The sequence below is a fragment of the Salvelinus alpinus genome, chromosome 16 (assembly GCF_045679555.1).
Source record: "Salvelinus alpinus chromosome 16, SLU_Salpinus.1, whole genome shotgun sequence".
In the NCBI taxonomy this organism is placed as follows: Eukaryota; Metazoa; Chordata; class Actinopteri; order Salmoniformes; family Salmonidae; genus Salvelinus; species Salvelinus alpinus.
In genome coordinates, this window is record NC_092101.1 from 45,603,293 (window position 1) to 45,628,317 (window position 25,025).

General features: G+C 42.9%; 1 protein-coding gene across 5 annotated transcripts in view; it reads right to left on the reverse strand.

The window, feature by feature from the left end:
* nek7 (NIMA-related kinase 7) overlaps positions 1–25,025 on the reverse strand; it is a 150,761-nt gene that overhangs the window by 101,164 nt on the left and 24,572 nt on the right. For all 5 annotated transcript variants that reach the window (XR_011668367.1, XR_011668366.1, XM_071346384.1 and 2 more), the window contains one exon: positions 1,734–1,821. Coding sequence is in view for 2 of the 5 variants with exons in the window: in XM_071346384.1 (XP_071202485.1) it covers positions 1,734–1,793 (60 nt within the window). In the remaining 3 variants the exon portion in view is untranslated. The remainder of the gene's footprint in view (positions 1–1,733; positions 1,822–25,025) is intronic.

A 25,025-nucleotide genomic window follows, 5' to 3' on the forward strand; every position in this document is an offset into this window, starting at 1 on the left:
TTCTCTCTCTGGTCCTCTTCAATCTGTTCCTGTACCACGCCACGTTTGCTCGCTTAAAACCCTCTGCCTTGTCTCACAGTTTACACACACACACACACACACACACACACACACACACACACACACACACACACACACACACACACACACACACACACACACACACACACACACACACACACACACACACACACACACACACACACACACACACACACACACACACAGATCTGAGCCTGTCACAACCTGCAGTGACAATCAAAACCTGTTTTGAGAATCTCTCCCTCCCACTCACTCAAAGAGCAAACGCACCACTAAAAATGCACATGGCACCAGTTCATCCCCTTTACCTAATGTATATGTATAAAACCTCCGGGACGCGGCGACATGACATCGCCAGCGATAAGAGTCATTCCCCACACACATATTATACATCTCACATGTTCAGGAGGGGAGGTTTCTGTTCTTCTTTTCTCCTTTCGCAGATTAAACAGAGAAAGTGTGAAATAGACAGAGGACTTGTTGAAAGAGAAGCACTTGTCTGCTGATAGCACAGGCAGCTGGTGACACCTTCATTTGGGGAGGACGGGCTCTCAGTAATGGCTGGAATGGAATGGTATTGACACATCAAAAGCATTGGTTCCTTGTGTTCGATGCCATTCCAGTCATTATTATGAGCCGTCCTCCCCTCACCAGCCTCCTGTGGCTGATAGAGACACAGTATGGAGGTAGATGCCTAACAGGAAGTAGAATGCCTGGATCTGGATCTGATAGGTCTGCTGTGTTTCACATCCTAACTGTAAAATCTGATCTTGCATAAACTAATAATATGCATGTTATTAGACCTACTTCTAAATATATATCCTATATTTTAATACAAACATGAAAATAAATAATGAACTGAAATTAGGCTAAATAGTGAAAAACAGACAGAGGAAATCATTATTACCACAACCTCCGTTATGGAATATGATTCTCATTAGAAGAAGAAAAAAAAATGAAATAAATTATGAAATCTTCTCTCGTTCTTTCCTTTTCTGTGCACAACCCAATTATCCTTAAATTAGATATCAAACATCTTCTAAAAAATGTTGCCCCTGGCTATTTCACAGTTAATATTGCACTGGCTTTGCATACACCAGAAAAACAACAGGACTATTTTTGGTGCGTTAGAAAAAGCGGTTGTTTTCCCGTTTCGTCCCCAGTGTATGGATATGGATTGTCTGGGTGAGTCCATTCAATATATTGTGGACCCAGAAACATCCTTGTGCATGAAGGAGATCGATGAGGATGATGTACGATACTGCTATTTGCACCGTAACAACCTGAATGTTATGAAACCCGAATCTCCACCAGCCTCCAGAGTTTCAGTCAATACTAACTCTCTATCCACCATTCATCTAGCCTTTCCTATACTGTATGATCAGGCCTTAGTATTATAAATACTACAAATGTGTAAATTGACTATTACAAATACAGTCATTTTTGAAAATTCATTTTGTTCTGAACTTTACTTGGAATCGACTATAGCCTAAATTGTACTCAACTTAATTTACATGAATTGACTAACTTTTAATTCAAAGTATAGGTCTTGTGTAAATCTGAATGATAATTTGTGAGGTAACACAAATGTAAAGGGATCCTACTTGTGGCTGGAACGAGGGTACTGCTGCCTGCTGGCCTTGTGATTGGGTGAGAGTTAAGGGTGAAAGGTTAAGGTGAAGGGATCCTACCTGTGGCTGGAACGAGGGTACTGCTGCCTGCTGGCCTTGTGATTGGGTGTCCATGTCCATGGTGTCAGAAGATCAGTCACTCACACCTCTGAAGAAACACAAACATAACCTACAGTTAAAATTACAATATCAATCTAAATCAAATGTATTTATACAGCCCTTCTTACATAAGCAGATGTCTCAAAGTGCTGTACAGAAACCAGCCTAAAACCCCAAACAGCAAGCAATGCAGGTGTAGAAGCACGGTGGCTAGGAAAAACTCCCTGGAAAGGCCAGAACCTAGGAAGAAACCTAGAGAGGAACCAGGCTATGAGGGGTGGCCAGTCCTCTCCAATAGTCAGAAATCACTCTGCCATTTCCTGGTTGCTAAAATTCTCATGGTTCAGACAATTTCAGTTTATGTGACAAAATAAGCAAGTATAGTGTGGAGAATCATTGTACCATCTAAAACAATGTGAAACAGATTTTCACGAACCAAAAATATAGTTTTTTCAGCTGTTTGAAGCTGGTGTACAAAACCCAATGTAAGATCAGCAAAAAACAAAAAATAAGAACGGGAAGCATAGAAATGGCACACATAGAACAGATATACCCCTTATTTGACTTGCGTTCAATGAGAATGACAGATCTAGAACTCACATTACAACATGAATTTGATCGGGTTGGCCAAAAAGCTACCTACTGCGCCTTTAACATTATAGTCACAAGCTCCAATCAAAGTTAGCCCAATAAAAACACCTCTCCTTTCCCTCACAGCCAGGTAACAACATACCAGGAAGTAGAACATCCTGTTACCTCAACATTACCTCTCGAGAACTCCTCACTCCGCCATCTAACAGTCCAAACACTCACAGACTACAAACACCACACTCCTGGAGACAGCCTGAGCATTACAGAGCCTGAGACAACAGTGTGTTGCTGAGGTGACTGTTGCCTGGGTACTGTCTGCGTCTCTATGGACCTGAAAGCCTTTGTTTTAGAGAGAGCGCACACACACACACACAGTCTGACCTGCTCTTATATATCTCCAGCACAGCTCAGGTTACACTGGTTTTGGCAGAGATTCAATGTGGGATTGACAACAGAAGACCACACAGATGCCATCCATTGAGTTCCACAATAACGGTATGGGAATGACATATAAATCACCTTGTAGCAAAAGTGTACAGGTCCTTAAATGTAGTCAATTCTGTTTGCCAATGATATTCAAAACGGTGATATCTAAAGTAGTGTGTACAGTGTACTAATTGCTTGTTATAGCTTGTTACAGTGTAATTACATACCACAGTGCATTCCACTGTTAGTTTCTACTGAATAGCCCCAGGTCTGTGTAATGCACTTTAAAGTGTTGCCAAGAAGAATATTTTAAAATTCATGTTTAAAAAAAACAAATATAAAAAAATAAAAAAAAATTGGCGATTTCTGAGGCTGGTAACTCTAATGAACTTATCCTCTGCAGCAGAGATAACTCTGGGTCTTCCTTTCCTGTGGCAGTCCTCATGAGAGACAGTTTCATCATAGTGCTTGATGGTTTTTGCGACTGCACCTGAAGAAACTTTCAAAGTTCTTGACATTTTAAGGACTGACTGACCTTAATGTCTTAAAGTAATGATGAACTGTCATTTCTCTTTGCTTATTTGAGCTGTTATTGACATAATATGGACTTGGTATTTCACCAAATAGTGCTATTTTCCGTATATCACCCCTACCTTGTCACAACACAACTGATTGGCTCAAACAAATGACGAAGGAAAGAAATTCCACAAATTAACTTAACAAAGCACACCTGTTAATTGAAATGCATTCCAGGTGACTACCTCGTGAAGCTGGTTGAGAGAATGCCAAGAGTGTGCAAGGCTGTCATCAAAGCAAAGGGTGGCTACTTTGAGGGAAGACAAAGTGACTCTATGCAGTGAGAGTAGATCAGTTGACGTGTGACAAAAAGCAAATAGAGGATCCAGGTAGGTCATGTTTTCTCCCCTCAGCCAGATGAGTGAGTGAGTGAGTGAGTGAGTGAGTGAGTGAGTGGCCTGCCTGGCCTGACTCTACACAGTAGATAGATACAGGCTTCACAATTAGGATGACTCTCACTATCTGTCAGCATCGGCTCCGTCACACGACCATGACACACACACACACAATCCCAACCCACAGACCGGGATACAATACGAACACTCCCTTGCACAAACACAATGCTTGATTCTCTCACACACACACACACACACACACACACACGAGTCACACGTGTGTGTTGGTGTGTATCCTTCCCTGCGAGACTCTGTCTGTCTCTGTCTGGTTGTCAGGACAGGAGACAGAGGGAGCTTGAGCATTCCCCCATGTAGCCAATTAAAATGCCGCGTTCAGGAGTTGCAGAGTGAAACACCGTCTCCGTGGCAATAGAATCCGGGTGATTTAGTAAAGGTTAATCAGGTTAATTAGCTGTAAATCTGTCGACGTGTCGTTGAGTTGCAGTGTGGCACACGCCAGGGATGTTCGCCATCACCACTATTGTTGTTGGTTTGGTTAGGCTTTAGTTTTCTGGTATTCCGGGTTCATTTGCCTTCGAGTGCCGGGCTTTGAAGAACTTACAGTGTGTTTGCACAACACGATCTCTCCTGGGATTGGGAGCCTTTTTTCCCCCCTCTTCTGAAATGTACATTAACAGCCTCTTTTCAAATAATTAATCAGCATTCAAATGCAAAAAAATATATATAATTAGCAGAATTAAAAATAACCAAAGCTGGCGAGGGAGACTACATATCATCAGCTCAGTTCAACGTCTGACTCCCATACAACATGATCTGCTTTTAAATATATGAATAAAGTCATCAAGGACTAAATTACACACCCTGACTGCTCATCCTTTGTCAAATCCATGATGGAAATCCTACATATTCTATCACAAAATAGCCTATATTCATAAAACAAACAGCTGGCTAAGTGACGTAGCCTGGCACACAAAAAAACATCACTTAAAAATGTACGGACGTAACTGCAAAGATTGTGTCTTGAAGATGTTTTTTCTCTAGCTGGACCACTTGCTGTGGTCCATAAGCCAGTGAGGATGCCTGCTGTGCTCCAGCCTGACATTTGGCTGGGCTGGAGTGTTGTTTGGGCCACGAGTTACCCTCACTAGTGGTTATTAACAGTCTAGTCTCCTCTCCTGCTGAGGTTTCAGATGGGGCTGACGCTAGCACCCCTCTCTTCTCACTGATCCGGCTCCGTGTCAAAATACCCACGAGGCATCTGGGTTCTACATCTCTCCATCCCACACTCTCGTTAACAGGATCAGTTAAGACTGCCAGTTTACATCAGAGCAGGGGAGATGCACTAACGAGGAAAGAACAATTAACGGCCAGCACTCACTCATTCTGGAGGCGCAAACGATGTACGTAATGTATCACTCAAACATAACACACAGTCCAATTCAGTCAAAATCAGTTTCTGGGGCAACACAATAAAAAATAAACAATATTCTGACAAAGAAAATATAGAAGATAAAAGATACTGTTATCTTGTTATTAAGGTCAATACAAGTCTATTTCAATCCGACCTGTTTAATCCCATCTTTGATTGCAAATGATCTCTGAGCCTGGTTTTCGGAATTCTGCCTACAAAAACGGACCACTGACTAGTATGAATCAGTTCACCCCCCAATCACCCATCCAAACCCTGTCACCTACACCCCTACCCCCTCCACTCTCCCTCATTCCCCAGCCTCTCTCCTCATTAGCCTGATGAGCTGGTTCAGAGTGTGACGGAGCGCAGCGCCGGGAGAGGAAAGGCTGTAGCTCCACTTTCACCATCACTTCCTCCTCTCTCCATTATTCATGTAACAGAGAAGGAAACCAGAGAGAGAAAAAGAGAGAGAGTAGAAGAGAGAGAGGAAGAGAGAAAAAGAGAGAGAGAAGAAGAGAGAGAGAGGAAGAGAGAAAGAGAGAGAGAAGAAGAGAGAGAGAGGAAGAGAGAAGAAGAGAGAGCGGAAGAGAGAAGAAGAGAGAGGAAGAGAGAGAGAAAGAGAGAAAGAGAGAGAGAAAGAGAGAGAGGGGAAGAGAGAGAAGAAGAGAGAGAGAGAGACGAAGAGAGAGAGGAAGAGAGAGAAAGAGAGAGAGAAAGAGAGAGAGATTGAGAGAGGGGAAGAGAGAGAAACAGAGAGAGAAACAGAGAGAGAAACAGAGAGAGAAACAGAGAGAGAAACAGAAAGAGAGAAACAGAAAGAGAGAAGAACAGAGAGAGAAACAGAGAGAGAGAAGAACAGAGAGAGGAACAGAGAGAGATACTTGAATCAGTTATAGAACCCATTGCCCTTTATGGTTATGATAATGCATGCAGAGCAGAATTAGGGCGATACCCGCTAATTATCAAAATCCAGAGAAGACCAGTTAAATTCCACAACCATCCTAAAAGGAAGCGATTCCCAAATCTTCCATAACAAAGCCATCACCTACAGAGAGATGAACCTGGAGAAGAGTCCCCTAAGCAAGCTGGTCCTGGGGCTCTGTTCAGAAACAGACCCCACAGAGCCGCAGGACAGCAACACAATTAGACCGAACAAAATCATGAGAAAACAAAAAGATAATTACTTGACACAATGGAAAGAATTAACAAAAAAACTGCGCAAACTAGAATGCTATTTGGCCCTAAACAGAGAGTACACAGTGGCAGAATACCTGACCACTGTGACTGACACAAATTTACAGAAAGCTTTGACTATGTATAGACTCAGTGAGCATAGCCTTGCTATTGAGAAAGGTCGCAGTAGGACCGGATTCTCAAGAGAAGACAGGCTACATGCACACTGCCCACAAAATGACCATATTAGAGACACATATTTCCTTCAGATTACACAAACCTCCAAAGAATTCAAAAACAAACCCGATATACATCGTTACAACACTGTATATATAGTCTGGTTCATCCTTGGGCCAGACGCCTGAAGGTACCATGTTCATCTGTACAAACAATAGTATGCAAGTATAAACACCATGGGACCATGCAGCCGTCATACCGCTCAGGAAGGAGATGCGTTCTGTCTCCTAGAGATGAACGTACTGTGGTGCGAAAAGTGCAAATCAATCCCAGAACAACAGCAAAGGACCTTGTGAAGATGCTGGAGGAAACAGGTACAAAAGTATCTATATCCACAGTAAAACGAGTCCTAAATCGACATAACCTGAAAGGCTGCTCAGCAAGGAAGAAGCCACTGCTCCAAAACCGCCATAAAAAGGCCAGACTATGGTTTGCAACTGCACATGGGGACAAAGATCGTACTTTTTTGAGAAATGTACTCTGGTCTGATGAAACACAAATAGAACTGTTTGGCCATAATGACCATTGTTATGTTTGGAGGTAAAAGGGGGAGGCTTGCAAGCTGAAGAACACCATCCCAACCGTGAAGCACAGGGGTGGCAGCATCATGTTGTGGGGGTGCTTTGCTGCAGGAGGGACTGGTGCACTTTACAAAATAGATGGCATCATGAGGTGGCAAAATTATGTGGATATATTGAAGCAACATCTCAAGACATCAGTCAGAAAGTTAAAGCTTGGTCACAAATGGGTCTTCCAAATGGACAATGATGCCAAGCAAACTTCCAAAGTTGTGGCAAAATGGCTCAAGGAAAACAAAGTCAAGGTATTGGAGAGGCCGTCACAAAGCCCTGACCTCAATCCTATAGAAAATGTGTGGGCAGAACTGAAAAAGTGTGTGCGAGCAAGGAGGCCTACAAACCTGACACAGTTACACCAGCTCTGTCAGGAGGAATGGGCCAAAATTCACCCAACTTTTTGTGGGAAGCTTATGGAAGGCTACGCAAAACGTTTGACCCAAGTTAAATAATTTAAAGGCAATGCTTTGTGTTTGGCCGGGTGTGGTTCTCAATCAGAGGCAGCTGTCTATCGTTGTCTCTGATTGAGAACCATACTTAGGTAGCCCTTTTTCCCACCTGTCTTTGTGGGAAGTTGACTTTGTTTAGGGCACATAGCCTTCAGCTTCACGGTTTGTTTTTGTAGTGTTTATTGTTTTGTTCGGCGTCATTTTTATTTAATAAAGAAAATGTACGCTTACCACGCTGCACCTTGGTCCAGTTCCTTCAACAGCCGCGACAGAGACAAGGTTGCAGTTTGAGTCCAAATCTTTTCAACATTTATATCAATGAATTAGCAGACATGTTGGACCATTCTCCAGCGCCAGGACTCACACTATTTGACACAGAGGTGAAATACCTGCTATATGCTGTTGATTTGGTACTTCTATCACCAACCAAAGAAGGTCTTCAACAGAACCTTAACATTCTAGAGCAATATTGACATAATTGGGTCCTGGCAGAAAATACTTTTTTTTTTAATCATGATTTCCCCCCACAAAAAAAACAGATGTCAGGAACACAAATATAAATTCACTCTGAACAACAAAATAATTGAACACACTAAAAATGACTTGTACCTTGGTCTGACCACATCTGCATCGGGAACCTTTAATATGGCAGTGAATGCACTCAAAGTAAAAGCCCGCAGAGGATTGTTTGCAATAATTATGAAATGATTCCAAATCAACATCCCAATTAGAATTTGGACCAAAATATTTGACAGTGTAATCCTACCAATAGCTCTTTACGGAAGTTAGGTTTGGGGGCCACTCAATAAACTGACATTTAAAATGTGGGACAAACATCCAATTGAAGCCCTACATGCAGAATTCTGTCCGAAAATTCAACAAGTCCAGAGAAATACCACAACTAATGCAGGAAGGGCAGAATTGGGCCTCTTTCCAGTGGTAATGTAAATACAGATTAGATCATCAACATTTTGGCTACATCTAAATTCAAGTCCAAATTCAAGTCCGCAATTTAAAGCACTTCAAACCCAAGAGCTGAGCCCAGAAACGAGCCCTCTCAGTCAGCTGGTGTTGGACCTAACCAACCAAGCTGACACCAGCACTGCTTCAAAATAAAGAATTCCAATAAACAAAATCATGAACCAATCAAAAAGGACTAATTTACAAAATTGGAAAAACAAAACAAAATCCCAAAGCCGACTAAATTGCTTGCTGGCCCTAAACAGAGAATATGAATTGGCTGATTATCTCTACTCTGTCATAGATACGAAGCAGAGACAGATCGTTACCAAGTACAGGCTGAGTGACCACCAACTGGCAATAGAAACCAGCAGACATAAAAAGACATGGCTACCCAAAGAGGAGCACGTATGTGGTCACTGCCGAACAGGGGAGGCAGAAACAGAGATTTCACACTTTCTCCTTTACTGTGAGAAATATTCCTCACCAAGAGATTCATTATTCACAGAAATTACTACATTTATTCCAAATTTTAACTTATTAAACCCAGAGGAAAAACTAAAAATACTCATATCAAATCAAATCAAATCAAATTTTATTAGTCACATACACATGGTTAGCAGATGTTAATGCGAGTGTAGCGAAATGCTTGTGCTTCTAGTTCCGACAATGCAGTAATAACCAACAAGTAATCTAACCTAACAATTCCACAACTACTACCTTATACACACACACAAGTGTAAAGGGATAAAGAATATGTACATAAAGATATATGAATGAGTGGTGGTACAGAACGGCATGGCAAGATGCAGTAGATGGTATAGAGTACGGTATATACATATGAGATGAGTACTGTAGGGTATGTAAACATAAAGTGGCATAGTTTAAAGTGGCTAGTGGTACATGTATTACATAAAGATGGCAAGATGCAGTAGATGATATAGAGTACAGTATATACATATGAGATGGGTAATGTAGGGTATGTAAACATTATATTAAGTGGCATTGTTTAAAGTGGCTAGTGGTACATTTTTACATAATTTCCATCAATTCCCATTTTTAAAGTGGCTGGAGTTGAGTCAGTATGTTGGCAGCGGCCGCTAAATGTTAGTGGTGGCTGTTTAACAGTCTGATGGCCTTGAGATAGAAGCTGTTTTTCAGTCTCTCGGTCCCTGCTTTGATGCACCTGTACTGACCTCGCCTTCTGGATGATAGCGGGGTGAACAGGCAGTGGCTTGGGTGGTTGTTGTCCTTGATGATCTTTATGGCCTTCCTGTGACATCGGGTGGTGTAGGTGTCCTGGAGGGCAGGTAGTTTGCCCCCGGTGGTGCGTTCTGCAGACCTCACTACCCTCTGGAGAGCCTTACGGTTGTGGGCGGAGCAGTTGCCGTACCAGGCGGTGATACAGCCCGACAGGATGCTCTCGATTGTGCATCTGTAGAAGTTTGTGAGTGCTTTTGGTGACAAGCCGAATTTCTTCAGCCTCCTGAGGTTGAAGAGGCGCTGCTGCGCCTTCTTCACAACGCTGTCTGTGTGGGTGGACCAATTCAGTTTGTCCGTGATGTGTACACCGAGGAACTTAAAACTTTCCACCTTCTCCACTACTGACCCGTCGATGTGGATAGGGGGGTGCTCCCTCTGCTGTTTCCTGAAGTCCACAATCATCTCCTTTGTTTTGTTGACGTTGAGTGTGAGGTTATTTTCCTGACACCACACTCCGAGGGCCCTCACCTCCTCCCTGTAGGCCGTCTCGTCGTTGTTGATAATCAAGCCTACCACTGTAGTGTCATCCGCAAACTTGATGATTGAGTTGGAGGCGTGCATGGCCACGCAGTCGTGGGTGAACAGGGAGTACAGGAGAGGGCTCAGAACGCACCCTTGTGGGGCCCCAGTGTTGAGGATCAGCGGGGTGGAGATGTTGTTACCTACCCTCACCACCTGGGGGCGGCCCGTCAGGAAGTCCAGGACCCAGTTGCACAGGGCGGGGTCGAGACCCAGGGTCTCGAGCTTGATGACGAGTTTGGAGGGTACTATGGTGTTAAATGCTGAGCTGTAATCGATGAACAGCATTCTCACATGGGTATTCCTCTTGTCCAGATGGGTTAGGGCAGTGTGCAGTGTGGTTGCGATTGCGTCGTCTGTGGACCTATTGGGTCGGTAAGCAAATTGGAGTGGGTCTAGGGTGTCCGGTAGGGTGGAGGTGATATGGTCCTTGACTAGTCTCTCAAAGCACTTCATGATGACGGAAGTGAGTGCTACGGGGCGGTAGTCGTTTAGCTCAGTTACCTTAGCTTTCTTGGGAACAGGAACAATGGTGGCCCTCTTGAAGCATGTGGGAACAGCAGACTGGGATAAGGATTGATTGAATATGTCCGTAAACACACCAGCCAGCTGGTCTGCGCATGCTCTGAGGACGCGGCTGGGAATGCCGTCTGGGCCTGCAGCCTTGCGAGGGTTAACACGTTTAAATGTTTTACTCACCTCGGCTGCAGTGAAGGAGAGCCCGCAGGTTTTGGTAGGGGGCCGTGTCAGTGGCACTGTATTGTCCTCAAAGCGGGCAAAAAAGTTGTTTAGCCTGTCTGGGAGCAAGACATCCTGGTCCGCGACGGGGATGGTTTTCTTTTTGTAATCCGTGATTGACTGTAGACCCTGCCACATACCTCTTGTGTCTGAGCTGTTGAATTGCGACTCGATTTTGTCTCTGTACTGGGACTTAGCCTGTTTGATTGCCTTGCGGAGAGAATAGCTACACTGTTTGTATTCGGTCATGCTTCCGTTCACCTTGCCCTGGTTAAAAGCAGTGGTTCGCGCTTTCAGTTTCACGCGAATGCTGCCGTCAATCCACGGTTTCTGGTTTGGGAATGTTTTAATCGTTGCTGTGGGTACGACATCGTCAATGCACTTCCTAATGAACTCGCTCACCGAATCAGCATATTCGTCAATATTGTTGTTGGACGCAATGCGGAACATATTCCAATCCGCGTGATCGAAGCAGTCTTGAAGCGTGGATTCAGATTGGTCGGACCAGCGTTGAACAGACCTGAGCGCGGGAGCTTGTTGTTTTAGTTTCTGTTTGTAGGCTGGAATCAAAATGGAGTCGTGGTCAGCTTTTCCGAAAGGGGGGCGGGGGAGGGCATTGTATGCGTCGCGGAAATTAGTATAACAATGATCTAGGGTTTTTCCAGCCCTGGTAGCACAATCGATATGCTGATAGAATTTAGGGAGTTTTGTTTTTAGATTAGCCTTGTTAAAATCCCCAGCTACGATGAATGCAGCCTCAGGGTGTGTGGTTTCCAGTTTACAAAGAGTCAGATAAAGTTTGTTCAGGGCCATCGATGTGTCTGCTTGGGGGGGAATATATACGGCTGTGATTATGATTGAAGAGAATTCCCTTGGTAGATAATGCGGTCGACATTTGATTGTGAGGAGTTCTAGATCAGGTGAACAGAATGACTTGAGTTCCTGTGTGTTGTTATGATGATCACACCACGTCTCGTTAATCATAAGGCATACCCCCCCGCCCCTCTTCTTACCAGAAAGATGTTTGTTTCTGTCGGCGCGATGCATGAAGAAACCAGCTGGCTGCACCGACTCCGTTAGCGTCTCTTGAGTTAGCCATGTTTCCGTGAAGCAGAGCACGTTGCAATCCCTGATGTCTCTCTGGAATGCTACCCGTGCTCGGATTTCATCAACCTTATTGTCAAGAGACTGGACATTGGCGAGTAGTATGCTAGGGAGTGGAGCGCGATGTGCCCGTCTCCGAAGCCTGACCACGAGACCGCCTCGTTTGCCCCTTTTACGGCGTCGCACAGGGTCGCCGGCTGGGATCAGATCCATTGTATTGGGTGGAAGGCAAAACATTGGATCCGTTTCGGGAAAGTCATATTCCTGGTAGGAACGATGATGAGTTGACGTTAATCGTATATTCAGTAGTTCCTCCCGACTGTATGTAATGAAACCTAAGATTACCTGGGGTACCGATGTAAGAAATAACACATAAAAAAACAAAATACTGCATATTTTCCAATATGGCGAAGGAGCAATGGCTCCTCTTGCAGCTAAATATGTATTTGCCTGCCATAGCCTGAGGGACACTGAATAATAACATCTGCATAGTAAACAGTAACTTACTTATTATTATTGTTATTACTATTATTATTATTATTGCTGTTGTGATTATCATTCCAAATAGTAACGACGACGACGGTAGTGGTTGTAGCGGTAACGACGACGACGGTAGTGGTAACGACGACGACGGTAGTGGTTGTAGCGGTAACGACGACGGTAGTGGTTGTAGCGGTAACGACGACGGTAGTGGTTGTAGCGGTGACGACGACGGTAGTGGTTGTAGCGGTGACGACGACGGTAGTGGTTGTAGCGGTGACGACGACGGTAGTGGTTGTAGCGGTGACGACGACGGTAGTGGTTGTAGCGGTGACGACGACGGTAGTGGTTGTAGCGGTGACGACAACGGTAGTGGTTGTAGCGGTGACGACGACGGTAGTGGTTGTAGCGGTGACGACGACGGTAGTGGTTGTAGCGGTGACGACGACGGTAGTGGTTGTAGCGGTGACGACGACGGTAGTGGTTGTAGCGGTGACGACGACGGTAGTGGTTGTAGCGGTGACGACGACGGTAGTGGTTGTAGCGGTGACGACGACGGTAGTGGTTGTAGCGGTGACGACGACGGTAGTGGTTGTAGCGGTGACGACGACGGTAGTGGTTGTAGCGGTGACGACGACGGTAGTGGTTGTAGCGGTGACGACGACGGTAGTGGTTGTAGCGGTGACGACGACGGTAGTGGTTGTAGCGGTGACGACGACGGTAGATGTAGTGGTAATGACGATGGTAGTTGTAGTAGTAATGACGATGGTAGTTGTAGTAGTAATGACGATGGTAGTTGTAGTAGTAATGACGATGGTAGTTGTAGTAGTAATGACGATGGTAGTTGTAGTAGTAATGACGATGGTAGTTGTAGTAGTAATGACGATGGTAGTTGTAGTAGTAGTGATGATGGTAGTTGTAATGATGATGGTAGTGGTAGTAATGATGATGGTAGTTGTAGTAGTAATGATGATGGTAGTTGTAGTAGTAATGATGATGGTAGTTGTAGTAGTAATGATGATGGTAGTTGTAGTAGTAATGATGATGGTAGTTGTAGTAGTACTGATGATGGTAGTTGTAGTAGTACTGATGATGGTAGTTGTAGTAGTACTGATGATGGTAGTTGTAGTAGTAATGATGATGGTAGTTGTAGTAGTAATGATGATGGTAGTTGTAGTAGTAATGATGATGGTAGTTGTAGTAGTAATGATGATGGTAGTTGTAGTAGTAATGATGATGGTAGTTGTAGTAGTAATGATGATGGTAGTTGTAGTAGTAATGATGATGGTAGTTGTAGTAATGATGATGGTGGTAGTAGTAGTGATGATGGTGGTAGTAGTAGTGATGATGGTGGTAGTAGTAGTAGTGATGGTGGTAGTTGTAGTAATGATGATGGTAGTTGTAGTAATGATGATGGTGGTAGTAGTAGTAATGATGATGGTAGTTGTAGTAATGATGATGGTAGTTGTAGTAATGATGATGGTAGTTGTAGTAGTAATGATGATGGTAGTTGTAGTAGTAATGATGATGGTAGTTGTAGTAATGATGATGGTAGTTGTAGTAGTAATGATGATGGTAGTTGTAGTAATGATGATGGTGGTAGTAGTAGTGATGATGGTGGTAGTAGTAGTGATGATGGTGGTAGTAGTAGTAGTGATGATGGTAGTTGTAGTAATGATGATGGTAGTTGTAGTAATGATGATGGTGGTAGTAGTAGTGATGATGATGGTAGTTGTAGTAGTGATGATGATGGTAGTTGTAGTAGTAATGATGATGGTAGTTGTAGTAGTAATGATGATGGTAGTTGTAGTAATGATGATGGTAGTTGTAGTAATGATGATGGTAGTTGTAGTAATGATGATGGTGGTAGTAGTAGTGATGATGGTGGTAGTAGTAGTGATGATGGTGGTAGTAGTAGTGATGATGGTGGTAGTAGTAGTAGTGATGATGGTAGTTGTAGTAATGATGATGGTAGTTGTAGTAATGATGATGGTGGTAGTAGTAGTGATGATGATGGTAGTTGTAGTAGTGATGATGATGGTAGTTGTAGTAGTAATGATGATGGTAGTTGTAGTAGTAATGATGATGGTAGTTGTAGTAATGATGATGGTAGTTGTAGTAATGATGATGGTAGTTGTAGTAATGATGATGGTGGTAGTAGTAGTGATGATGATGGTAGTTGTAGTAATGATGGTGGTAGTTGTAGTAATGATGATGGTGGTAGTAGTAGTAGTGATGATGGTAGTTGTAGTAATGATAATGGTAGTTGTAGTAATGATGATGGTAGTTGTAGTAATGATGATGGTAGTTGTAGTAATGATGATGGTAGTTGTAGTAATGATGATGGTAGTAGTAGTAATGATGATGGTAGTTGTAGTAATGATGATGGTAGTTGTAGTAATGATGATGGTAGTTGTAGTAGTAATGATGATGGTAGTTGTAGTAATGATGGTGGTAGTTGTAGTAATGATGATGGTAGTTGTAGTAATGATGGTGGTAGTTGTAGTAATGATGATGGTAGTTGTAGTAGTAATGATGATGGTAGTTGTAGTAATGATGATGGTAGTTGTAGTAATGATGATGGTAGTTGTAGTAATGATGATGGTAGTTGTAGTAATGATGGTAGTTGTAGTAATGATGATGGTAGTTGTAGTAATGATGGTGGTAGTAGTAGTAGTGATGATGGTAGTTGTAGTAGTGATGATGGTAGTTGTAGTAATGATAATGGTAGTTGTAGTAATGATGATGGTAGTTGTAGTAATGATGATGGTGGTAGTAGTAGTAGTGATGATGGTAGTTGTAGTAATGATAATGGTAGTTGTAGTAATGATGATGGTAGTTGTAGTAATGATGATGGTAGTTGTAGTAGTAATGATGATGGTAGTTGTAGTAATGATGATGGTAGTTGTAGTAATGATGATGGTAGTTGTAGTAGTAATGATGATGGTAGTTGTAGTAATGATGATGGTAGTTGTAGTAATGATGGTGGTAGTTGTAGTAATGATGATGGTAGTTGTAGTAGTAATGATGATGGTAGTTGTAGTAATGATGATGGTAGTTGTAGTAATGATGATGGTAGTTGTAGTAATGATGATGGTAGTTGTAGTAATGATGATGGTAGTTGTAGTAATGATGATGGTAGTTGTAGTAATGATGATGGTAGTTGTAGTAATGATGATGGTAGTTGTAGTAATGATGATGGTAGTTGTAGTAATGATGATGGTAGTTGTAGTAATGATGATGGTGGTAGTAGTAGTGATGATGATGGTAGTTGTAGTAATGATGATGGTGGTAGTAGTAGTGATGATGATGGTAGTTGTAGTAATGATGGTGGTAGTAGTAGTAGTGATGATGGTAGTTGTAGTAGTAATGATGATGGTAGTTGTAGTAATGATGATGGTGGTAGTAGTAGTGATGATGATGGTAGTTGTAGTAATGATGGTGGTAGTAGTAGTAGTGATGATGGTAGTTGTAGTAATGATAATGGTAGTTGTAGTAATGATGATGGTAGTTGCGCCACTCGAGGGCCGAGAGGAAGGAGGGGGAGTGTTACAAATTTATTGTTATTTTTTTATTTAATTTTGTAGTATTATTATTTACTACCATTTAATATTATTATTTGTTATTCTTTATAATTTTATTACAATGTATACTGTATACATTGTTGCTTTGGCAATATTGACACATCAATAAAGCAGCTTGAATTTGAGAGAGAAACAGAGAGAGAGAGGCAGAGAGGCAGAGAGAGAGAGAGGAAGGGGGAGATTAAGCGAGAGAAATACAGAGCGAGAGAAATACAGAGCAAGAGAAATAGAGCAATCGAGAGAGAAAGAAAGAGAGAGAGTACAGAAATAGATAGAGAAAGGTATAGAGGGATAGAGGCAGATAAAGAGAGGGAGTACAGAAATAGATAAAGGTATAGAGGGACAAATAAAGAGAGGTAGTACAGAGAGAGATAGATGTGACTGTAGCAGTGCTCTGGGTACATGATCTGTGTGAATCAAAGGCCCCTTTGAGCAGCAGAAGACAGTGGAAGTGGTGTGCATGATTACAAGAAGCAAGGAAACCTTTGAATTTGTCTTGATGAAAGCCATAGGCCCAGGCCTCATCTGATCTGATGATGGCTCTGCTCGGCTTTGACTGAAGACACAGAGGCTAATGATAGCAGTCTCAAGATATTAAAGAAGAGAAGCATATTTAACATTCTCCCATTTATTTTAATCACTATTAAAATCATTACTCTGGACGGGTGTGTGTGTGTGTGTGTGTGTGTGTGTGTGTGTGTGTGTGTGTGTGTGTGTGTGTGTGTGTGTGTGTGTGTGTGTGTGTGTGTGTGTGTGTGTGTGTGTGTCACCACTAGCGGTCTTTGAGTTGGTATCTTAGGATCTAATGGAAAAAGAAATGGAGCCTCATTGTCTCTCTGGGTGGACGAGGAGGCTTTGAAACTGGCTTCACAGAACAGTTAGCAACACAGTCAAACACTTTCTAAAGTTCCCAATCAGAATTTAACAACGGATGTTAATCAGATGTTAATCACATCTCTTCCAAATGAACCTCTTCTGTGAACGGCTGTATTAATCATGTAGAGCAATAGTGGACCTAATTGATTCCAAAATGTTAAATAGGCCTCAGGAGGAGTAACCACCCAATCCAGGTGATTTGCCTTTATTCATGTTGTCCAATGCAAGTTTGATTCTCATTGAGAGAGATTTGGTCTCTCAGTGAGGTGGCTTCCTTTGAGAGAAGACGATTTCTTAATTATGTCACAAAGGACTTTTTCTGGCTTGGTGTGGATTTTCAATGAGAGAGGTACAGTTCTTTATAGAAGCCGGAGAATCTTTGATGTGATTCACTTGGGTTCTGATAGTAATTCCCCCGTTTCATTCAACAGTTGCTATATCAGCTAATTGATCACTGGGATGGTGACCATGGAAATAATGGTTGAATCGAACTCTGTCTTATCATTAAATTCACTTCTGACTTTGGAAAGAGTAATAGATTGCCTTCAGAAAGTATTCATACCCCTTGACCTTTTCCACGTACTGCTGTGTCACCGATCTACCCATAATGTCACATAATGTTAGTTAATGCCTAGTTAAATAAAAGGTTACACACACACACCAAAAAGTGATTTATTTTGCTGGCATTTACGCATGTCCCCATTACCAGTAAAACACAATCAAAACCTACTTGCTGTGCTGTTTGGTTGTTCATTTGTTCAGTCGTTTCATTCTCAACCAGGATTTCTATGTTACGCCGTTTGGGTCTGTGTGTGTCAAATAACACTACTTGACTTGTTAAATTAGCTTGTTGACCAATCAGGACCTTAATAATTTAACACGTTCCTACATTTTTTTTTACGTAGTTATTACACATTGCTTACACTATGACTCATATTTCATGTCACAACGATTCATCAATACGTATGCTATGATGCTGGTAAAGTTGTCTCACGCACCTACAGTGCTGGTCATAAAGAAAAGCTATCTAGCTCATGGATGCAAACAATGTTCTTCCTCCAAAACATAGCAGAATGACAATCTGTTTCAGTAGCTGTAGGTAGCTAGCTAACTATATATAGCTAGGTGTCATCATCTAAAATAACCCTAATTTATAAGACAGTTCTTATTTGATTAATGGTGGCCATCTATGTGAAGCTAGCCACAATAAGGATTAGCCACAAAAGTGGACTTTGCGGTTAGCCTTCAAAATAAAAGTAGTGATGCAAATTATTACAAATAGTAGAATTATGCCATAATTGAATAGATCATGCTAAATGAGGTTGGAATGTTATATAAAATCAACAAATTTGACAAACATCTGTTGAAATCACACTAGATGTATTATACTTTAGTATTGCATTGGGGGTGTATTTATTTCACTGTACAGCCTTACCTATGGATTGTGGATCAATGACACGGGGTATCAGTCTACTCAGTGACACCCAGAGAACATTAGCATCGTAGCTCTTATTGCGGGACTCTGAAACAACTGTGAATTGAGCCACATGTATTGTCAACCTATGTGTATTGAACAATATCCCTGAGGAAAAACAATACTGCGTGGATGTTTTGGAGTCTGATAACTCTGAGGAAAATATCTTGGGTATTGAGTAGACTAATACCCCCATTTCATTGATCCCCAATCGTCAGGTAAAGCTGTACAGTGCAATATGAATGACAATACACACAATAGGCTGACTGGGGAGGTAATTTCACACAGTCACAGTCCCGCGATAAGAGCTACAACGTGTATATATATTTGCGTAAACTCTTCACAGTTGTGTTCTCTGGGTGTCACCGAGTAGACTGATATCCCATTTAATTTCTTCACATTCCAACCTTGTTTAACATTATCTAGTCTAAATATAGCATGATTCCACCAATTGTAACCTTCTGCGTCACTTTCAAAGAGTTACTTTTATTTTGAAGGCAAACCGCAAATTCCACTATTGTGCCTAATCCTTATTGTGGCTAGCTTCACAACACATAATCCGGTCCGGTCGAGCCTCACTAGCCAGATGAAGCTAGCTGGCTGCTTATAACATTAGCTTTGGGCAACAGTGTTAAGTAGCTGGCTAGCTATTTATTTTTATGAACTGAAGTTCAATTTCAATAGGCGAACAACAAGTGGCTACCTAGCTGATACTTACTCACAAGGATTCCTAAATTATTGCTAAGAATAGTGAAAATGACTGCAGTTTCTAATGGTCATTGTTTTCAGGCTGGTTGTATTGGTGCTAGCTAGGTACCAAGCTAAAGCAAATAAATAATGCTTTATTACCAACGCGGTATTGTAAACACATCGTTCGTGGCCGGTGTTTGCAGACTTTTTTTTGTACAGCTTTGACAGTGCTACTGATAGTAGTGTTGGCGCTTGGCTTGCACATGCAAATTCCGAACACACAACATTATATAATAGAACTGTGTTATTTGACATGTCAAATTAAAAGCTTATTTAACGCATCAAATAGTGTTATTTGACTCGTTTAATAGTGTTATTTCACATATCTTTTTTGACATGCAAAGACCCAAACGGCGTTCCGTACGTTGTGAAGCTAATAGCAGCTATTACTGTGTAACTCCAGTAGGGCAACATGTGTACCGGTGCTCGACCAGTCGGTGAAAGCCAACATCCCCCACAACAGAGAACGGTTGATTTTCAAGGGCAATTCCTTTATCTTAGCGTTGATGGATTTCGCCTTTTAGTCTCGCTGAAATGTTCTTACTCTTTCAAATGCCTGCTCGACTGTTCGATCCACAGATACTGTGGGCTAGGTTAGGTTAGGAATGCTGTGTTGCACGTGTACGTGCACGTGTAGGGCCGAATTTTACGTGGTGTCATTATGTCATGTACCTACGTTATATAGGTATGCACGTCAGCTTTGACATCGATTAAACTAGACATTGGGCCGATACCGATGTTGGCATTTTTAGCTAATATCGTCCGATTCCGATGTGTTGACCGATATTTACATTGACGGACTACCAGGGAACAGTGGATTAACTGCCTTGTTCAGGGGCAGTTAATCCTTGTCAGCTCGGGGATTCGATCCAGCAACCTTTCGGTTACTAGCCCAACGCTCTAACCACTAAGCTACCTGCCGATATATCGTGCATCCCTAGTTACAGAGTTTAATGGCTGTGAGGAACGATCAACAACATTGTAGTTACTCCACAATACTAACATAATTGACAGTGAAAAGGAAGCATGTACAGAATAAAAATATTCCAAAACATGCATCCTATTTGCAACACACACTAAAGTAAAACTGCAAAAAAATTGCCAAAGCAATTAACTTTTGGTCCTGAATACAAAGTGTTTGGAACAAATCCACCACAACGCATTACTGAGTACCACTCTCCATATTTCATCATATTATGGTTATGCTTGTAATAGTTAAAGAACTGGGGAGTTTTTCAGGATAAAGAAGAAACGGAATGGAGCTAAGCACTTTCCACCAGACACTGGGAGATGAATTCACCTTTCAGCTGGACAATAACCTAAAACAAACACAAAGCCTATACACTGGAGTTTCCTACCAAGACGACAGTGAATGTTCCTGAGTGGCCGAGTTACAGTTTTGACTTAAATCTACTTGAAAATATGTGGTAAGGCTTGAAAAAGGGTTGACTAGCAATGATCAACAACCAACTGGACAGATCATGAAGAAGAAGAGATCATGAAGAAGAAGAAGAATAATGTGCAAATATTGTTCAATCCAGGTGTGCAAAGCTCTTACAGACTTACCCAAAAAGACTCCCAGCTGAAATCACTGACAAAGTATTGACTCAGAGGTTTGTATACTTATGTAAAGGAGATATTTCTGTATTTAATTGAAGAAATTAGCAAAAATTAGCAAAAATGTTTTTCTTTCATTATGGGGTATTGTGTGTAAATGGTTAAGATTTTTTTTAAATATTTTAACCATTTTGAATTCAGGCTTTAACAACAAAATGTGGAGTAAGTCAAGGGGTAGGACATAAAGCACTGTACTTTATCAAACTAGAGCGCAAGGTGAAACAGTAACGAGTGCAGCTTATCATTACTTTCACCATAAGAGTGGTGTAAACACTTGCAACTCAAAATCTAGCGTTTGTATTGGACAGTTTCAGCAAACAGGGCGTGATCTACCTGAATGTGTCCAATAGAAACACTAGTTTTCGTTGCAAAATGTTTGGAGTAATGATTACACCCTTATGTGCAAGGAAACTAGCTAGCGATCTAACTAGGCTAACATTAAATATGTAGTTGTCGCTCAACCGCAAGTAACCATGTAGCTAACGTTACTGTTCGAACAGTTCTAACTAGTCCTACTAAAGCAGGTAGCTAGAATCTGTTTTCAAAGATGTAAGATGAAATAGTCGTGTTCATTTTAAAGGCGAACAAAAACGACTTACATTTGAACACCACAGCAGAAGCTTCGCTATTCTCCATCTTCCAAATTGTTTGGTTTACTTGAAGAGATCTAGCTATCAAAACTCACAGCCCCTTTCTTCATTGGGTCAGCCATTATCAACAGAGACTGGGGTCACGGCCAGGGTCAGCCATTATCAACAGAGACTGGGGTCACGCCCAGGGTCAGACATTATCAACAGAGACTGGGGTCACGCCCAGGGTCAGCCACTATCAACAGACTGGGGTCACGCCCAGGGTCAGCCATTATCAACAGAGACTGGGGTCACGCCCAGGGTCAGCCACTATCAACAGAGACTGGGGTCACGCCCAGGGTCAGACATTATCAACAGAGACTGGGGTCACGCCCAGGGTCAGCCACTATCAACAGAGACTGGGGTCACGCCCAGGGTCAGACATTATCAACAGAGACTGGGGTCACGCCCAGGGTCAGACATTATCAACAGAGACTGGGGTCACGGCCAGGGTCAGCCATTATCAACAGAGACTGGGGTCACGCCCAGGGTCAGCCATTATCAACAGAAACTGGGGTCACGCCCAGGGTCAGACATTATCAACAGACACTGGGGTCACGGCCAGGGTCAGCCATTATCAACAGAGACTGGGGTCACGCCCAGGGTCAGCCATTATCAACAGAAACTGGGGTCACGCCCAGGGTCAGCCATTATCAACAGAAACTGGGGTCACGGCCAGGGTCAGCCACTATCAACAGAGACTGGGGTCACATCCAGGGTCAGACACTATCAACAGAAACTGGGGTCACATCCAGGGTCAGCCATTATCAACAGAGACTGGAGTCACGCCCAGGGTCAGCCATTATCAACTGAGACTGGGGTCACATCCAGGGTCAGACACTATCAACAGAAACTGGGGTCACATCCAGGGTCAGCCATTATCAACAGAGACTGGGGTCACGCCCAGGGTCAGCCATTATCAACAGAGACTGGGGTCACGGCCAGGGTCAGCCATTATCAACAGAGACTGGGGTCACGCCCAGGGTCAGCCATTATCAGAGACTGGGGTCACGCCCAGGGTCAGCCATTATCAACAGAGACTGGGGTCACGCCCAGGGTCAGCCACTATCAACAGAGACTGGGGTCACGCCCAGGGTCAGCCATTATCAACAGAGACTGGGGTCACGCCCAGGGTCAGCCACTATCAACAGAGACTGGGGTCACGCCCAGGGTCAGCCACTATCAACAGAGACTGGGGTCACGCCCAGGGTCAGACATTATCAACAGAGACTGGGGTCACGCCCAGGGTCAGCCACTATCAACAGAGACTGGGGTCACGCCCAGGGTCAGCCACTATCAACAGAGACTGGGGTCACGCCCAGGGTCAGCCACTATCAACAGAGACTGGGGTCACGCCCAGGGTCAGACATTATCAACAGAGACTGGGGTCACGCCCAGGGTCAGCCACTATCAACAGAGACTGGGGTCACGCCCAGGGTCAGCCATTATCAACAGTCCCTGGAGCAATTAGGGTAAAGTGCCTTGCTCAAGGACATAGACATCTTTTTTTCCCACCCTGTCGACTCGGGATTCGAACTAGCAACCTTTCGGTTCCTGGCTCAATGCTCTAACGGCTAGGCTACCTGCCGCGTGTGTGTGCGTGTGCGTGTGCGTGTGCGCGTGTGTGTGTGTGTGTAAAAACTGTGCATGTGTGACCCTCTCCACCCACCAGCCATATACAGCACAAATGTATGCTAGGCCTCGAGTGCATGCAGGTGTCAGGCTTCCTCCTCCTCTCCGTGTTGTTCAGACTAGTTGGCACGGGTGTAAAGGCCCAGGCCACCTCTCAGCCTATTGTCCTGTCCTCTCCAGACCAGCGACAAGGACTTATTTAGTGGGAAGCCTTTTTGTTTCCGCTGCCGCCAGTCCTGCAGGTGGCTTTACAGCGGAAGGTACAAGGCTCTTCATTACCGCAGAGGGACCGTGTCTGTTTGATGTCTGCAGATGGACTGCCAAGGAGGATGCTAATGATCACTTGACAAACAAACACAGTCCACTTGTATTTGTAAAGAAAATCTCTGCTCACAATCATAAAAGGATGACAGCTAGCTAGGCCTGGCTCATACCAGCCCACGATAGACTGTCCGTTTACTTTCAATTAAATGACATGAAACAAACAATATAGCTTAACAATTCATTTTGACATATACATAAACTGAGAAAATATTTTTTTAATCTCCCCCAATGACACATGTAAAATGACTGCCTGTGATTGTGTAGTTAAGACCAGGAGATACAAGACACATCCAATAATATCGGAGGTCGTTACATTGGCTAGCCTGACACTTAAACTTTCCACTGACTGTGCACTCAATGTCTTACACTCTTTCATCGATCTTTTGGATGCCACCACCAGACGTTGGTATGAAGGGCTGAGTCAATCTACACTTCTATAGCTATCCTATATGGCCAAGTCCTGAGAGACTGTGGTTGCCAAACTGTTTCTCACTAGGAGCACCCACCAACCTCAAGCTTTAGGACTGCACGATTCTACACTAACTTTTTTAGTTGGTGACACCAGCACATTAAATAATTGATAATAATTGATAATGACCTGTGTTCCATAATGTGTCTGCATTCCATACAGAACCAGGCTAATAATGACTAGTCATCTTCTAAATTAGCATGTTCTAACATTGATTTGGATAGATTTACTGTAACAAACCTAAAATACAGTGCAAAATGTATTTCTTACAAATTTCAAAGCGCCATGTGTTCTTTTATGCGACATCCTCTGGAGAGCAAAATTAAAAAAAAAAAAAAAAAAGATACTTGATACCAAAACGATACGCCATTTTTTTCAGGTTTTCGCTCTCAAAATCCCCCTTTTGAATAGAACATCAAACATTGGATGTTCTATGTCAACAACGCTTTAACCACATTAGGGACAACTGTTTTAGTGTGGCTGACACCAGCTCCCGAAGACTTCCTGACTTGAGATTCTGGAACGACTGTGTTGATGTATCGGCCCGAAGCGTAGATAATGACGGGCCTGTGCCCTCAGACTTCAAGTCGGCACCCTTCGCTGGTTGGATATCCCCGTTTCAAATTGAACGAATCATGATCTATTGTTTTACATAGGATGACCCCAGCCTTTCCACTTCCAGCCAGCCCTTCTGGGATAAGCAAAACACACACAGTAGCTAGCTTGCTAGCACAAACCTTTGAAGTTCAGACATCGTTTGCCGCTAACATCATGAATAGGCTGCTTAAATCATCACACTATGGTGTTGAACGCATGGGTCCACAGATCCTCAAAAAGTTCTACAGCTGCACCATCGAGAGCATCCTGACCGGTTGCATCACCGCCTGGTATGGCAACTGCTCGGCATCTGACCATAAGACGCAACAGAGGGTAGTGCGTACGGCCCAGTACATCACCGGGGCCAAGCTTCCTGACATCCAGGACCTCTATAATAGGCGGTTTCAGAGGAAAGCCCATAAAATTGTCAGAGACTCCAGTAA